The following is a 16,194-nucleotide window of genomic DNA, read 5'->3' as shown; positions in this document are numbered from 1 at the left end:
CTATTTTCATGTTCAATCATTGATGAGTACTAGTAGTAGAACCACAAGGTAAAAAGAAAATCCTCCGAGAAGTTAATACAATTTCCTCCGATTGGCATTTGCAGTTACTACTCTCCTCTCCCTGTCTAAGTACTAACTCTTGGACCCCCTTGCTGACTAGGCTGACATTAATCTCCTCAGGCAAAGACCACCCACCAAATACACAATGGCATCGTGAATAAAGAAGATTGGAATCGAATTTTGAAGAACAGGCGACGATGAGTATTATATAAGGGAGGGGATAAGAATTAAATTAGAAGAATTATGTATAGTAGATACTATTTAGAATTCCCAATATTCATTTCTCTGTGAAACTCAGATATTATTCATTCAGTTAGTTATCATGGGATAGAAGAAGTGAGGGGGTTGCGGTTTAGGAGAGGTCGAGTGTCAAACACGGCTTTATTTTTGGGAAAGGATTTGAATTTTAATCTAGTATGGAGGTATTTTTTTATGAGTAGTATTTTGGTGCGGGATTATATTATGGCGACAGGGACTAGAGGGATTAAATGGGGAGCAATCGGAAGGTCAGGAATGAATGGGAGAGGAAAAGGGGAAGAGAAAGAGGGGAAAGAAAGCAAGCGCGGGGGCGGCCACATATGCGGCATCATCGAACATCGTGTGCTCTTTTCTTTCAACTACAACCATGTCAAAACTTCGAGGTAAACTTCGGGAAAACACTCGCTTTGAATTCATTCTAGGCTAGAATTTTGATTCTTATGGTCATCAAGCGTTATCATCAACTTTCATCCATCTAAAGACCGATATCCAACTGGCGCTACAAATTCAGGACATCTCACACGAGGTGGCAGAGACGGTGTGCAACCGCATCACTCATGCTTGGGCTTTTTCGACAAGAGTCAAATCTCCCGCGCCCGTACGAGTCCTCTGGTCGACACGACAAGGCATCGTCCCTGGTCGGAATAAACCGTACTCAGGTGCTGACGATTTTCAGGCGCTGTCGCGGTTGCGTCGATGTACCAAGTTCATCCCAGTGCATTTGCCACTAGGATCCCATCCGTCACCTCCGTTGTGTCTGGCCTCTAGTTCTCGAGGCTGACCTTGACCTTCTTCTCCGGAGGGGGAATGACCTCATCCTCAGCCGCGCCGGTGAGCGTGGGGAGCTCGTTGACGGCTTCCTTGATGATGTCCAAGGCCTTCTGGACCTCCTCATCGGTGATCACCAAGGGTGGTGCCAGACGGATGATGTTTTCGTGAGTCGGCTTAGCCTGGAGGGGAGGTTAGTATTTGACCTAGGATTCAAGGCGACCGCATTAACTTACCAGCAACCCCTTCGTTTTGAGCAGCATGCAGAGGTCCCACGCAGAGTGGCCGCTGGTCTTGGACTCATCAATGACAATCGCATTGAGCAGACCCTTGCCGCGCACCGTCTGGATGATGGGGCTCTTAATGGCCTGCAGACCGTCGCGGAAGACGTGACCGAGCTTCTCGGCGCGCTCGACCATGTTCTCCTCCTGGACGACTTCCAGGGCTCTGATAGCGACCGCGCAGGCCAACGGGTTACCTCCATAGGTCGAACCGTGGGTGCCCGGCTCGATAGTGAGCATCACATCCTTGCGGCCCAGCACGCAGGACACGGGGTACATGCCACCGGAGATGGCCTTGCCCAGCAGCACCATGTCAGGCTTGATGCCGCTCCACTCGTGGCAGAGCAGCTTACCAGTACGGGCAATACCAGTCTGAATCTCATCGCAGATCAACAGAACGTTGTGCTTGTCGCACAGGGCTCTGGCCTCCTGCAGGTAATCCTCGTCGGGGACAACAATTCCAGCCTCGCCCTGAATGGGCTCCACCAAGAAGGCGGCGAGGTTGGGACCCGCCTTCTCGAAGGCCTCCCGCAAGGCGGCCTTATCGTTGTAGGCGATAGGCTTGTCCGTTCCGGGAATGGTGCAGCCGATACCGGGCAGGTAAGGGCCATAGTTCTCGCGCGACTCGGGGTCAGAAGATAAGGAGATAGCAGCGAACTAAACCAGAGAACACCGGTCAGTCTGGGTCAAAGTTCAATTACACAGGGCGATATTCCGGTACTTACTGTGCGTCCGTGGAAGTTGTTCTCCGCACTCAGGACCACCGCCTGGTTCTCAGGAATGCCCTTGACCTTATAACCCCACTTACGGGCGATCTTGATACCGGTCTCGACCGCCTCCGCACCGGTATTCATGGGCAGGACCATGTCGAAGCCAAAGTACTTGGTCACGAACTCGGCAAAGCGGGGGAAGACATCGTTGTAAAAGGCACGGGAACTGAGAGTCAAACGGGAGGCCTGATCGACGAGAGCCGCCACCAGCTTGGGGTGGCAGTGACCCTGGTTGACAGCGGAGTACGCAGACAGGAAATCAAGGTATTGACGACCCTCGGGGTCCCAGACTGTGGTGCCCTGGGCACGAGCGAAGACGATGGGGAGTGGGTGGTAGTTGTGGGCAGCGAAGTCTTTCTCAGCCTGGATGGCCTCTTGAGTGGTGGAGGCATGGTAGGAACTGATGCCATTGTGGCCGTTAGTTCCATTGGTACCGTTGGACGCCATGGTGTGAGAGAAGAATCAGGGACAATTTAAGGAAGCAGTGGTCAGAGGATGAGAGGCTATGAGAGGCTAGTATGTGGAAGAGGAAGAGAGATGTGAGAGCAGTAGGAGAGGAAGAGGAAGGACTGAGGGGGGGTATCTGGGAAGTATAAGATAAGAAAGAAAGAACAGACGAAGCAGAGAGAAGGGGGGAAAGACACGGTATAAGAAGGGTTGAGGCAGGGGAGGAGAGAAGTGCAGCAGTGACAGGAAGGCTTTTACCAATTTGGCCGGCAATCAGACGAATTGTGGTAGACAGGAAATTTGCGAGGCCGAAGCTACACCGTTAAGCGCAGGTGGACGCGGAGAAGACTCCTAAGTGCAGGTGGAAGCGATCATGATGTCTTTCTGACTAAGGCGGGCGGCTCCGCTCCACTTCCTGGTGGCCTGCGTTTTCTGGCCGCCTTCCTTGGAGGTTCTGGGCAGCCACTCATCATCCCGACAATTACTCTTTTCTTTTCTCCTTCCACTCAACTCTCGAGACCCACGGAGCGGATCTCGACGCTTGTTATCGGTCCGACCCAGTCCAGACTGAGAACACGAGATTGATTGGTTGGTTGGTTGTCTGAGAAAGGGACCAAGTGGTATCTTTCTGCTTTCCCTTTTCCGCTTTCCCCTGTAAACAAAAAAACTAAACCAACAAAAGATGGCAGTTTTATCGTGACCTGTAAACCTTGGCAGTTCACTGTGACTATTACTTACTACTACCTAAGAAAGTCACTACTAGTGACTATTCTACATAGTGACTAGTGACTAGTGGCTGCACTGAACTAGTGCTGCACGCCGTGGTACCTTCCCCAATCCACCCAACCACTTCCATCACAATCGTCCATTTTTCATCCCTGGATCCATAACTTAATCATCATCCCAGAAAATCTGGGGTCGGTGTGTGTGCCTGACTAGTAAATAATTCCCCCGATCATCCATCATGTCTGGGGTTCGTCGTCGGCGGAGAGCCTCTTCTTCAACAGCCTCCTCCTCCTTTTCCTCCCCCTCATCCTTATCGGACAGCGACTACATCGCCGACGCTGATGTCTCCGATCCCGATGCCTCTCTTCTGTATGATTCCTCCTCCCGCTCTGGTCACCTGAGGCCATCCTCTTTGTCTTCCTCCTTCTTCCCCTCCTTATCCTCCTTATCCTTATCTTCCTCCTCCGCCTTCCTCCTTTCCACCCCGCCATCCTCGCTTCGCATCTTCCTCTTCCTCGTCGCCTTCCGTCTGCTCAACGCTTGGACCGTTCGGACCTTTTTCCAACCCGATGAGTTCTTCCAATCTCTCGAGCCCGCTTGGCGGGCCGCATTCGGAGACGACCATGCGCCTTGGATCACTTGGGTGAGTTCTCCCTTTCCATTGGAGCATTCCGCTCTGTACCTCCCTGCATCTTCCAAGAAACCCGGTGTCATCATCACAACTCTTCAGCCAATCTGCTGGGGCTCTGCAAGACTAATAATCAATGACGACGTCCTTGTGCAGGAATGGCGCCACCAGCTGAGATCTTCCCTACACCCTCTTCTCTTTACCGCTGTTTATGCCACCACCGATCTGCTCGCTCGCCTACTCCACATTTCCCCTGCATGGCAAGCGGAATGCCTGGTCGTTGCCCCCAAGGTTGCCCAAGCCGTTATCGCCGCCGTTGGTGACCTATATACTTGGCGATTGGCTTGTCGCGTGTATGATCCCTTGTCTCACGAGGCCTGGGCCGCAGTATGTCTCAGATCTCCAACCAGCATGCGTCTCATCAGGACTAATCACAGAATATAGCTGGCCTTGACCATCGTGAGTCCGTGGCAATGGTTCTGCTCCACAAGGACCTTGTCGAACTGCCTCGAGACCTCCCTTACCATTGTTGCTCTTTATCTGTGGCCATGGGTATGGTCGTTGGATCCCTCAACCACCACCCAACCAAAAGGGCGTAGCCTAAAGTCCCAACCGGACGAGGACCAGTCTGACACGGCTGTTCTGAGCAGGTACGACCTTATGTTTTCACGCAGCTTTGTAGAAAATGCACTAACTCTAACCCTGGGGATAGGCTTCGACAATGCCTTGTGCTGGCGGCTGTGGCATGTATACTGCGACCCACCAACGTTCTGATCTGGATGGTACTTGCTAGCCTGTTGTTGTACCGGAGCACTCCCCTTCGACGGGCGACGCTTGTCCGCGAAGCTCTACTCTGCGGGTGAGCTTAACGGTTCCCTCCATTTGTTTCAAGTACGCAACTACTTCTAACACTCCTACAGTTCAGCTGTTCTGGCCGTATCGACTACAGCAGATCGGTTCTTCTATGGATTCTGGACTTTTCCGCCCATACGGTTCCTGTACTTCAACCTAGCCCAGTCGCTGGCGGTCTTCTATGGAAAGAATGATTGGCACTACTATCTGTCGCAGGGGCTTCCCCTTCTCTTAACGACCGCACTGCCCTTCGCTGTTGTGGGCTTGTACAATTCATTTACCCGACCGCGATCGGGTGAACTCAGCGAGTTGCAGGCTTCGATGCAGGTTCAGCTTGCTTCGGTGTGCCTCATCATGATCCTTGGGCTGTCGCAGATATCGCACAAGGAGGTGCGATTCATTTATCCATTGCTGCCCTCGCTGCACGTCCTGACTGCACCTGCTCTGGTGAATTTCTTCCGTCCCGCGGTGACCGCGGGAAGTCAGAGACACACCCCCAGACGGCTGACCTTGGTTTTCTTGCTACTGGCAAACGCCGTCATTGCACTTTATACGACAGTCATCCATGCATCCGGCCCAGCGGCCGTGTTGTCCTACCTTCGGGACCAGCGACAGTTCCATGGTTCCAACGATATGACCGATACTTCTCAGCCCGGGATCACAGCTGGGTTCCTCATGCCTTGCCATAGCACTCCTTGGCGCTCACATATGGTCTACCCCACCATCAGCGCCTGGGCACTATCCTGCGAGCCTCCTGTCGGCCTCGACGCGTCCGAGAAAGCTACGTACTTGGACGAGGCAGACCAGTTCTACGCCGATCCTGAGACGTTTCTGCGGACGAACATGGTTGGCGGTCTGCGCAGATTCCCTCGAAGGCCATCCTATGACAAGTATAATTGGAAATCTTCGCAGTTGCCCAGACAGTACCAGTCCCAAACCCCGCACGAATGGCCCGATTACCTCATATTCTTCGCCCAACTAGAACCCACCCTACAGAGTCTCCTCCGCTTCTCCGCTTATAAGGAATGCCACCGCACCTGGAACTCCGCCTGGCATGATGACTGGCGTCGTCGGGGCGACATAGTCGTTTGGTGCGTTGACCCGTCCGAACAAGCCGCCCGGGACAGTGTGTACATACAACGCCAGCGCGAGAGCCGGGATCTTCACTTCGATCGCATCGTGCAAGCTTTCACCAAGCCCACGCACAAGCAACGTCTCACGCAGTTCTGGAAATCCATATTCTCAAGCCAGTCCCAATCGTCCTGGTCGTGGTCATGGCCATGGCAGCGCCGCAAACGCACAACCATTTTTGGGTTTGAGTTGCCGGCCTGGCCGTTCTCAAAACCGTCCAGAAAATCATCATCTTGGTCATTTCCCGCTTGGGAAGAGCTGAACCGGCGGATGAACGATCGGGCAAATTGGGCTTAGTAGCTTGATGCGTGCACATATAGTCGGGAAGATATGATCTGTGTTATTATACTAAGCTGTATATTCATTTGTGGACATTTTTGGAATAATACCTCGGATACCTCTGCATATTTAATATGGACATTTTTGTTGCATCGTATTGTATTCAAATTACCATATACCCAAGTCGCTATATAATTGATTTTTGCCCTGCTATCCAGATATATATCCAACAACTAGAAACGTTTATCTCTATGCAACAATTTCCCCGATGAAGTGAACAGAGCAAGAACGAACCACTATATACCTTTCCACCACAGAAAAAGCCGGCTGAAAACAAAAGTAGAAAATGAAGAAAGATATAAGTAGTTGATACTCAATGATCGCACCACCAGACCAACTACAAAGCAAATATAGGAATATAGATATATACCGCGTAAACCCTCAAAAGCATAGAAACAAAACACAAACGCAACGCCAAAAAAATGCAGTCAGCTAAACTAATCTACTTTACACTCGCCTCACCAAGTCCAGATTCCCTTCCAGCAAGAGGCCATATAAAAATAGTGGAAGTCCAAGACGACGAGTTCACAAGTAAAGGCACAAGGGTTATATATATATATGATCAAAGGAAGAATGTGCAATAGATAGAAGATATATATAGATTTGTTTCAAAAGTGAAAGATAAGGGATGAAACTATCCATATCGTGCACTCAAGCTGGCAAATGCATCGGGACTGTGTCGTCCGCTCTGGAAGCCGTTGATATCGACGCTTTGCTGGCTCATGTGACCTCGTGGGAAGCCGGTGGGCTTGTTGGGCATTCCTCCGTAGACATTGAGTGTTTGTTGTTGTTGTTGCTGTTGCTGCTGTTGGGGTGGGGCGGTGGTGGTGAGGTAGGGTGTTGTTGTTACTTGTGCGGTGGTGGTTGGGACCGAGGAGGGAGCTCCTGGTTGGGGAGCTGTGGTGAAGAAGGGGTTGCGGGTGCCGCTTGCTGATAGGGGGTCTGTGAGGGGGTTGCTTTGTTGTTGTTGAGGTTGGAGTTGTTGCTGCTGCTGCTGCTGCTGCTGCTGCTGTTGTTGTTGTTGGGGCATGGTGTTGAAAGGTTGTGATTGTTGTTGTTGTTGCGGCATGGTATTGAAGGGGGAAGGCTGGCCGGTCTGAGTGGGAGGGTTCACGGCCGTGGAAGGTCGGTATTGAGGTTGCTCTGGGGTGGCGGAAGGTTGCGGGGAGAATTGATAGAGGGAGAGGATGCTGTTCTTGTCGACGCGGCCGGTGGGCTGCGGCGCTAGATGTTGCGCAGATGCTTGATATCCGTATTGCGGTTGCGCCAGGTAATTTGTGTTCTGGGGGGTAGCTGGCGCGGTCATGGCTTGATAGGGGTTCAGAGACCCTTGCGGTTGTTGCAGATGCTGCTGCATTTGGTATTGGGGTTGCGGTTGCGGTTGCCCTTGGGGTTGAGGCTGAGACTGAGGCTGGGACTGGAGCTGCGATTGGAATGGAGAAGGCTGGCCGAAAGGCGATGTGGAGGGCATGACAGGCATGGTGTTTGCGTGTCGAAGGGGGCCGAATGGGGAATTTGATGCGGCCTGACTCTGAGGTGGTTGCTGCATCCCGGTCGGCTGCGGTGCAACCTGACTGAAGAAGGGGTTTGTCTGGGCGAGATTGGACGCGGGAGGGGTCATGCTGGCCTGCGGCTGAGCTCCGGTCTGGAAGAAAGGATTGTTGCCACCGTCTAGTGGCTGCGGAGAAGAGACATATGCGTTCTGGGCAAAGTTCGTGGGAACCGGGGGCGTCGCCGTCTGCTGGTATAGAGGCTGAGGGAGCGAAACTTGCCGCATTGGATAGCCACCGGTAGAGTGTGGAAACAAGGGCTGCGCGACCTGCAGGTTCTGAAAAGACTGCTCCAGCGATTGCACCGGGGCTTGCTGGGCCTGCGGCTGAGACTGCACAGGTGCATCGAACGGATTGTAGCTCCCACTTGCTTGGCGAGTAGCGGGCCTGGCATCCAGTTGATCGAATGGATTGGAAGATTTGCCAGCATCAGGAGTAGGTTGCGCAGCCGGAGACTTGGCAAGCGAGACAGATCCATTGCCTTCTCCCAGCCTCACTAACGTCTCGATCGTCTTGTCTAGATTGCCGTCCAGCTCGCGGAGGGCGATCGCGTTGCGGCGCTCGTTTGCGAAGCCCATATCCCGTAGGGTCGCCAGCTTCGCATCAAACGACGCATCTCCCGAGCCTTTCCTCACTGAGATTCCCGACGCACCGAAGCTATCCGACTGTGGTGAGATTGCCGAACCTCTGTTGGACATCCGGTTGAGATTAGTCGCAGATGAGGCGGACCGAAGACCAAAGCCAAAGGGCCTGGCAGGCTTGGGAGGGAGAGGAGGAGGAGAGCCTTCCGGCGACCGGTCCTCTGCGCGGGGTCTATCGTAGCCCGAATCATGACGACTGGGAGGCTTTTGTTTCACCTCGTCGAGGGAGCGGTGCTGGTATTTCTGGCGAATGAAGCGTTCCATGCAAGCGTCGGACTCGTCCACGTCGGTCGGAACAGGCGGCTTGACGTTCTTAGGGTTGTAGATCTTGTTCATGATGTTGTTTCCGTGCGATTTCATATTCTAGACAATCCCACCGGTTAGCGAATTCATTCTCTGGCTGCGAAACGTATCCCGGGATCACTATAACAACTCACATCGACCTGATCGTCCGTCCATGTATCCATGCTCAAAGATTTGACCTTGGAGATATGTGTGCCCAGCTTGCGATGCAAAGACGCACATCGCATGCAGATAAAGATTCCAATCTATTCAGGTATTCCAATCAGTATATCCTGTCCTTCCTCACTAAACGAAAGAATGCATTGCATGTATGTATGAACCGGGTTGATGGGAGACGTACGTTCCAACTAGCCCATCCTATACCAAAGAAAACAATCCATTAGCACTCTGAACAAGGTACTAGACGTACGGCGACACAACTCACCTGGGTTCAACGCCTGACAATCGGCACAGCGGTCATTTCCAGGGACCGACCGAATGAGGTCCTGCAGCGCCCGCTCATTGCGGAACTGCTGCCGTTTGCTAATTCCGGCCACCATGATCGCAAGACTCTAACAGAATGGCGGGGTATCTTGCGCGACGACAGGGGGTGAGATTCCGGTCTCACAAACCCCAAGACAAGGAGAGGAGAGGAGGGGGGGCAGGAGTGAGATGTAGGGGGGGAGGGGAGGCGAGTTGGAGAAAAAGTCTCCAGCAAAGCAACAGCACGAGCCGAGCTTCCGGAACGGGGGATTCGGGAAAACCTTCAAGCTGAGAGGCAAAGCATATTTACACCAGGAAAAGCGTCGGGAGATGCACAGCAAAAGTAGTCGACGAGGAGGAGGAAGAGGGGGAAATTGGGCAGGGAAACAAGTAAAAGGAGCTGGCCAGGGATGAAATGAGGACAGAGAGAGAGAAAGAGAGAGAGAGGAGTCGGCGGAGAGTAGAGGTGGGGAGCAGAAGAGCAGCAACGATGGATTGATTCAGTTAGAGTCCCACGATATTAATAGTTGTCCGTTTGCCGGCCCAATATTGGCCCACGTTATCTGCTGTTGAAAACAACTGAATAATCGATAGTAGATAAATATCTACGAGGGAGTATTGATCGGAGTGATGGCGCAGGTGCCCAGAAGTCTTAATTTCAGAGTAAGCAATACATGAAGGATAGGAGAAAATCAAGCGTCCGGGTTGGCATCAGGGGCACCAGCAGCAGCAGCAGCAGCAGCCCCCAATGGCTGCAAAGCAACGCTTGGAACTTTCGACCCCAACCAGCCAGGATTGTTCCTGGTGTGGAAAGTCTATTCATTATGATTTGGCAGGCAGTCACGCCAATGAGACAACCCCCTCTTGTCTTCGAATAACGTTATGGAAGGGAAGCCCATTCAATGCCCCATTCCAGTGATTCCACAGTACTGGACTTTCTTGCATGGATCCCGGGACGCGTCATGACATCCCACGGCCCGAAGCAGCCAAAGACCCTGAGAGGCGAATTATGCGAACTACACCAAGGCAACTGTTGTTGCAGTTTATGTCGCTGATCCTGCATTCGCTAGGTGCATGCATCTGGTTCTGTTCTACGTTCGTTCTTACGATCATATCACACTCCATACTTAATTGAAATTTGTCGATGGGAATGTTTGAGCAGCAGGTGACTCCGACCACCATTGCACAGACGAGCTCCGGGATGGAACTCAGTGCGGTAGGGGAGCCAATTATGCCCGGGGTAAAGGGTTACTCTAGTACGCCAATATGACCTGCCATCCTATGGTCAATTAAGAAGGAATTGGAGGTTGATTATGCGTTCGTGAGGTATGAAAAGTGTGAGGAGAAGAAAGAAAGTGCGCCGATCGAAAGGATTTTTATATGGGTCAATCGTATAGTGCGGCACGTGATTGCTCGTTGAGTTGTGGAGGCCTCAGGCATCACTTTGGTGTGAATATCCCAGCCATCGGCATTATTTCACGGTGCATCATACACAGAAGAGTTTGTTTCTACAGAGTATATACATTCAATTCAGTCTATTCGTAAGGATATACTACACGTATGCATCAATCATAGAGACCCATTTCCCCATTCTCCCCGCCGATGGAGGCGTCTTGGGCAAGTTCACTGCCAAACGGTGTCACCAGACTCCATCGCATCTATCCAATGTAGCCCACCCTGTTCTTCCCCTACGACGGTCATGATGGTTAAAGCGGTCCCAATGCCCATCTCCCGACCAATCACGTTGAAGCATCTCATAGCCCAGTTATGCATCGGGCTGGAAGCTCCGCCAACAAGTGCGGCCATGGTCAACGGCAGAAGCAAAGTGAACCCGGTGCCCGCATAGGTATGCGGAGAATCGAAGACATTCTTGCTTTCATTGCCAGCAACTCCGAACTTGAAAGGAATAGAGCAGCAGATGTCCGTGGCGAGCTGCCTCATCAGATCACGGATCCGAATACATTGGGCCTTGAAGAGGCCATAGTCTAGCACTTGATGGCCACCCAATGCCATCAATCGCAGATGGTCCAGGATCATGTCGTTAACGAGGATTCGGATGTAGCGGTAGTTGTTCCAAATATTGCAGGACCAGACGGATTGATAGATATGATAGGTCCCTTGGTAATGGCAGAAATTGCCCTTCTCGTCCTCGCAGGATGAGACACTGCCCGGCTGTGTCTCTACTTTGTAGGTGAAACTGGCTGAAACATTACTAGCGAATTGCTCTAGCTCCAAGTCTATGGCCGTGGCCATCTTCACAATCTCACTGCTGTCCGAGAGAATTCCTTCTCGGACATCAGCCTGAAGGCCGGCGAACTTAGCCATGACCTTAACTAGTCGATCTCCGTCAGTTGGAAGAGTATAAGACGTCAGGTCGGTAGCTACTTGATCAGACATATCGATCAGGACAGAAGGGAGTCTCGTCTTCTTTTGTAGGCAACCGAGGAGCTGAAGGGGTCATTAGCCAGATTCTATATAAGAGACTTGCGATAACACGCACCACCTCATTACGGAGGGCTTGAAACATCCAGAACCCGCCTTCGCGCCGAAGCTGATCTCTGCCGCGAAGTTCAAGGACAGTTGCCACCCCCTGTGAGTGTTCGGTCCAGGATAGCAGGCTCTCATTTCTCTGGCAAGCAATAATCTTAATAAATCAGTCAGCCATATGCTCTGTCAATGGTTAAAGTCAAACTCACCTCGAATAATGATAAGCAAACGATCGCGGTTAGCGTGGTATCTGCTGTAACCAGTTTCGGATCGCATAAAGCTGAGTTCGTCAGCTGCAGAGCCTTAGTGTACTCGCGCCGAGCCGACAGCCGCATTGACGAGGACCTCTGCATACTAGCAAGATTCGCTAAGCCCACGGATGCAATGCTAGCCATCATAGCTTTCTGGCCAAGGGACTCGGCAGAACCGGCACCATGTTTGAAGGAGGTTTCCACCGTGTTAGACGCATTGAACCACGTGTACGTGTTCAGGAAAAAGCATGTGGCTTGGAAGGTATGATCCAACGCAAAGTTAACTATCGCTAGGGGGAACCGCAGAGGGTAGTGTCCAGGATTTACTCCCTGGGAGGTGTTTCGTCTTGCTAGCGTCAAAACCGAAGGCTCTGTGGAGGAAGATTCTGTGTCTAAATTGGCAGATCTCTTGACTCTTCGGGCTACTGCATCGCTCTCGTCTCTAAACCATACCGAGTGCGGGTCTCGATAGCCGGAACAAGTCCGCCTTGCTTTCCTACAACGACCGCAGACTGGTCTAGTTTCATCGCACTAAGAGCAGTGATCAGACCAGATGGAATGGATGGAAGGCGCCGGTGTCTTCGATACGACGATAGGATGGTGGATCATAGACAAGGCCATACTACTTACTTTGACTCTCCTCGCACGACACGTACCACACCCTCCGCTTGGTTTGCCCATCACGAGTAAGGAGCCGCATGTAGACTGGGATGGTCGTATCACACGCGATGTCTAAATAGCGTAATAGAAGAATATAGCAAGTTTGACATATTGCGGCCCCAACATGTAGGTCCTTTCCAGACTGAACTTCGGGGAGCAAGATAGATGAAGTTCGTATTGAGGGATCACCAAACGCCACGAGTCCAGCGAAGCCCCAGTCCGGTGGGGTTGGTCTAGCCGCATCGGGGAAGCAGGGCGAGCAATACCGTGTTCTGATTGGACCCGATGTCCGTCCACGAATATTGTCGTTGAAATATCCATCAAGTTTGCTCCATCTGGCCTTCATTATGGCCTTTGGTTGGGCAGAACGATATGGCTAAGCATAGCCTCAAGCTCCCGATAGACGCTTGTTTGAGGTACATTCCAGGGAGGCACAGCCTTGCGGGTGCAGGTATTGGTACCGTGAAGAAAATGTGTGATCTTGCTAGGATTATAGCGGTCTTCAACAGGGGGAATAACGGTTGCCTGAAATCGTTATATAACTTGCCTCTCCTCTATCGACATTCCAATGAAGCAGATTGTTCTGAAGTCAACACTTCTTTCTCTTCTAGCCCGTAAGAGACACTGACTCGTTGTTCGTCTCTCTATCGCAATCATGGCCGTCAACTACCGACATGGTCTCTCAATTTTGGAATTGATCGTATACTTCCCGTCCCTATTCATCTCGTTGTACATGGGCTTCCACCATGGCTTCCAGAGAAATGCTGGCTGGGTTCTCTTAATAATCTTCTCCTTGGCTCGCATTGTTGGTTCGTGCTGCTACCTGGCCACGATAGCCCACCCTGAGACCATTGACCTTTATATCGCATGGGGAGTTTGCACTTCCATCGGACTTGCCCCTCTGATTTCCACTTGCATCGGTCTCTTGTCCCGAGTGTACGTGTCATTCTGATCTGCTCTAAGTCGTCAAGAAACTAACCAGTCCCTCGTACTCCAGTAACGAGTCTATCCAACGAAAAACCGGACGAGGCCTCCTTCCAGCCTTCTTCAGATTAGTCGGTCTCCTCACACTGGCGGGCATGGTTCTTTGTATTGTTGGTGCAAGCAACAGCTCGAGCCTTCAGGGAATCACGAACAGTACAGAAGCCAAAGTTGGCGACGTTCTATACGTCATCGCATGGGGCTGTCTCTGTGCCCTGCTACTCGTCGTCGGAAGCAAGTATGGAAGCATTGAGGATGGCGAACATCGCTTGGTTTTGGCAGTCGGAATCTCAGTTCCGTTGCTTCTCGTGCGCCTCATATACTCCCTGTTGTCGGTATTCACGCACAACCCCACGTTCAACATGTTGACCGGAAACGTCACTGTCTTCCTGGTCATGGCTGTTCTGGAGGAGATCGTGATTGTTGGGATCTGTCTGGGAGTCGGAATGACTCTGGAAGTCCGTCAACGCACGACAGAGTATGAGGCCTGCGAGGCACCGGCTCAGGGAGGTCCTGAGCTCGAGTCTCAACAGCATCCTGAGATGATGTCGTACAACTCCGGAAAACAAGAACGCAGGAGAAAAAAGAGACGTGGTGGACCTATTAGCCAGCTCATTGGATTGGCCATCGATGCGACCAGATCTAGGAAGCAGTGAGGTCTCAGTTGTACTGAGACCTGCTGTTGATGATATGTATCTAAGTCGGGTGATGATGATAATTTGGATTCTAATGACATGTCAGTCGCATAGACATATATCTCCTCTCGCCTGAGGCTCGCAACGACTTGGCACAGTAAACCAGGCCATGCTTAGCATATAGGCGATAGGTATAGCACCAGACATTGATGGCACGCACTCAGTCACTCCAATCAGCCCATTAACGTAAAATAGCATGCTGGAGCCATATATGTAGCAACAGATCTTCAATGCTGAAGAGTCAATGAAAGTGCCAGACAGCCTGCCAGTATGAATGTAGATAGCTGTATCCCTATCGAGCGATAGGAGCAACCATACTCGCTTAGGCTAGCGTTTACATCACATGACCTAAAGCTTAAGCGAAGCGAAAAGACCAATTTTCTCCCCAAATTTCCCTCACCCACCGTTTCCCCCTTCCCTTACAGTCACTCAACCTGCCTTCAACCTCAGCCCATAGGGGTTTTAGGGATATGATGAACGATTCCTCCTCATGCCTTTGGCTTGAAGCGTCTACACTTACTGTAGAGGAATGACTGCAGAATGTTTGCAGCATCATTTAGCTGTTTATTCTTTTCTGCTTATTTTTTTGGTCTCGCGTTTTTCTTTTCTCGTAGCACAACGAAAACCACACAGTGCGCTTCTAGCCTTTTCAATGGCGAAGAGGCATACTTTTTTTTCAAGTTCGTTCAGTGGAAGATCAAAACCAAACAGTTTTTAGCAGAGCTGCGTCTACTCCACCCTGGTGTTCGCTTTTATCGGACGGCAGGACTATTTTTACGACGGACATCCTGAGTTTATCTCTACCTTTTATATTGTAGCTGTGCATATGTGGTGTGCGGTACGTAGACCTGGAAGACCGGAATGGGTGTTTCTTCGTTTGTACGGAAAGCATTCCGATGAAGGGAGTGAACATGTTCCGGTGCTACTGAAACGGGTGCTTTGCGCCCTCTGAAAGTACGAGCCAGTTAACGCCCCTTGCATCCGGTCGCTCCTCGTCCTATCTGTCTGAGGATGATCGTTGCTGCAACTCTTAAGATCAATCAAAGAGGAGCTGAAGCTATGGTTGATGACCGGGCATGCTATTTTTTTTGCGGTCGCCAAAGTGTCCGACTATATTGGACGCAAAGTTACCATAGCAACTGATAATGATATGCTTCGAAGCCTAGTTGTTTTATCAGGAGCAGTGTTTGTAAGAGAGCTCTGTTCAGCAGACTTCTAGAATGGTTCTGAAGGGTTGATAGCAGTTATCATAAGAGCCAGACTCCCGAGCTGAGTAATGGGAAGATTCTGGACGGATAAAGGTTTAGTAATAGGAACCCGTCGAAGGGAGAAGGCAGTGGGTGGCCCGGAATTTACCGCGGCTCAGAGAGCAAAGAGCAGGTGAGACCAGCGAGTCTCTGCCAAAGAGAATGTTCCTGTTAATAATATGGCAACGGACCCGCCCGCGGACCCAGAAACGAGCGATAGACTAGTCGCATCGGTTATGATCGTTGCATGGAGATGGGCTGCTGCCCCTCCTGAGAGCTCTGAACTCTGACCTCTCAACTCTCAACTCAACACGCAAATCACTGTCAATCGACCAAACAATGGCTCAGTCAATCAATGCTCTGTGGCACTCTGTAGGAATCAAAGACTCGTAGACTGAGATTGGAGCCATGGGTCGGGAAAAGGGCCATCTTGCCACGGACAGGTCCAATTGCCGGAGATCGGGTCACCCAATTCTGGTCTCCTCACAGTTGCCCGCGGACTAAAGAGATTCACGGCGCCTGAAATGCGGAGAGTGACTTGCTGACTCAAAAGATTCGGCCCAGAGCTCGTCAATCTGCGTGTTGCCATTGGTGCGCCGTGCCTGGACAACGGACTCGGCATAATACTAAGTCGTTGTGGAGGAAGTCGCTGGAAGT

The 16,194-nt window shown here is 51.4% G+C and overlaps 5 protein-coding genes across 5 annotated transcripts; 2 read left to right on the top strand and 3 right to left on the bottom strand.

Moving 5' to 3' along the window:
- Positions 1–663: 663 nt before the first annotated feature.
- On the bottom strand, positions 664–2,240 carry car2 (ornithine-oxo-acid transaminase). Its single transcript, XM_025660267.1, has 3 exons — positions 2,093–2,240; positions 1,323–2,024; positions 664–1,268 (listed from the first exon to the last, which is right to left on the bottom strand). Exons 1-3 carry the CDS (start codon positions 2,231–2,233, stop codon positions 1,083–1,085), a joined length of 1,029 nt encoding a protein of 342 aa, XP_025515105.1. The 5' UTR covers positions 2,234–2,240; the 3' UTR covers positions 664–1,082.
- A 1,041-nt stretch (positions 2,241–3,281) lies between these two features.
- On the top strand, positions 3,282–6,440 carry gpi10 (putative glycosylphosphatidylinositol-alpha 1,2 mannosyltransferase). The gene is made up of 5 exons (XM_025660266.1): positions 3,282–3,953; positions 4,095–4,325; positions 4,383–4,588; positions 4,651–4,797; positions 4,859–6,440. Exons 1-5 carry the CDS (start codon positions 3,549–3,551, stop codon positions 6,216–6,218), a joined length of 2,349 nt encoding a protein of 782 aa, XP_025515104.1. The 5' UTR covers positions 3,282–3,548; the 3' UTR covers positions 6,219–6,440.
- Positions 6,441–6,894: 454 nt separating this feature from the next.
- Positions 6,895–9,293, bottom strand: BO85DRAFT_488673 (putative GTPase activating protein for Arf; the record flags this gene model as incomplete). Its single annotated transcript, XM_025663550.1, has 4 exons — positions 6,895–8,814; positions 8,889–8,999; positions 9,095–9,111; positions 9,179–9,293. The coding sequence occupies 4 exons, from the start codon at positions 9,291–9,293 to the stop codon at positions 6,895–6,897; spliced, it is 2,163 nt and encodes a 720-aa protein (XP_025515103.1).
- A 1,431-nt stretch (positions 9,294–10,724) lies between these two features.
- BO85DRAFT_398541 (Zn(II)2Cys6 transcription factor) lies at positions 10,725–12,955 on the bottom strand. The gene is made up of 4 exons (XM_025657058.1): positions 12,585–12,955; positions 11,913–12,485; positions 11,717–11,860; positions 10,725–11,664 (listed from the first exon to the last, which is right to left on the bottom strand). Exons 1-4 carry the CDS (start codon positions 12,633–12,635, stop codon positions 10,840–10,842), a joined length of 1,593 nt encoding a protein of 530 aa, XP_025515102.1. The 5' UTR covers positions 12,636–12,955; the 3' UTR covers positions 10,725–10,839.
- Positions 12,956–13,269: 314 nt separating this feature from the next.
- Positions 13,270–14,450, top strand: BO85DRAFT_520640 (uncharacterized protein; the record flags this gene model as incomplete). Its single annotated transcript, XM_025665146.1, has 2 exons — positions 13,270–13,550; positions 13,612–14,450. The coding sequence occupies 2 exons, from the start codon at positions 13,270–13,272 to the stop codon at positions 14,249–14,251; spliced, it is 921 nt and encodes a 306-aa protein (XP_025515101.1). The 3' UTR covers positions 14,252–14,450.
- Positions 14,451–16,194: the final 1,744 nt, after the last annotated feature.

Source organism: Aspergillus piperis, assembly GCF_003184755.1.
Source record: "Aspergillus piperis CBS 112811 unplaced genomic scaffold BO85scaffold_10, whole genome shotgun sequence".
In the NCBI taxonomy this organism is placed as follows: domain Eukaryota; kingdom Fungi; phylum Ascomycota; class Eurotiomycetes; order Eurotiales; family Aspergillaceae; genus Aspergillus; species Aspergillus piperis.
The sequence above is the reverse complement of the archived record's forward strand: the minus strand, read 5'-3'. Positions and strand labels throughout refer to the sequence as shown.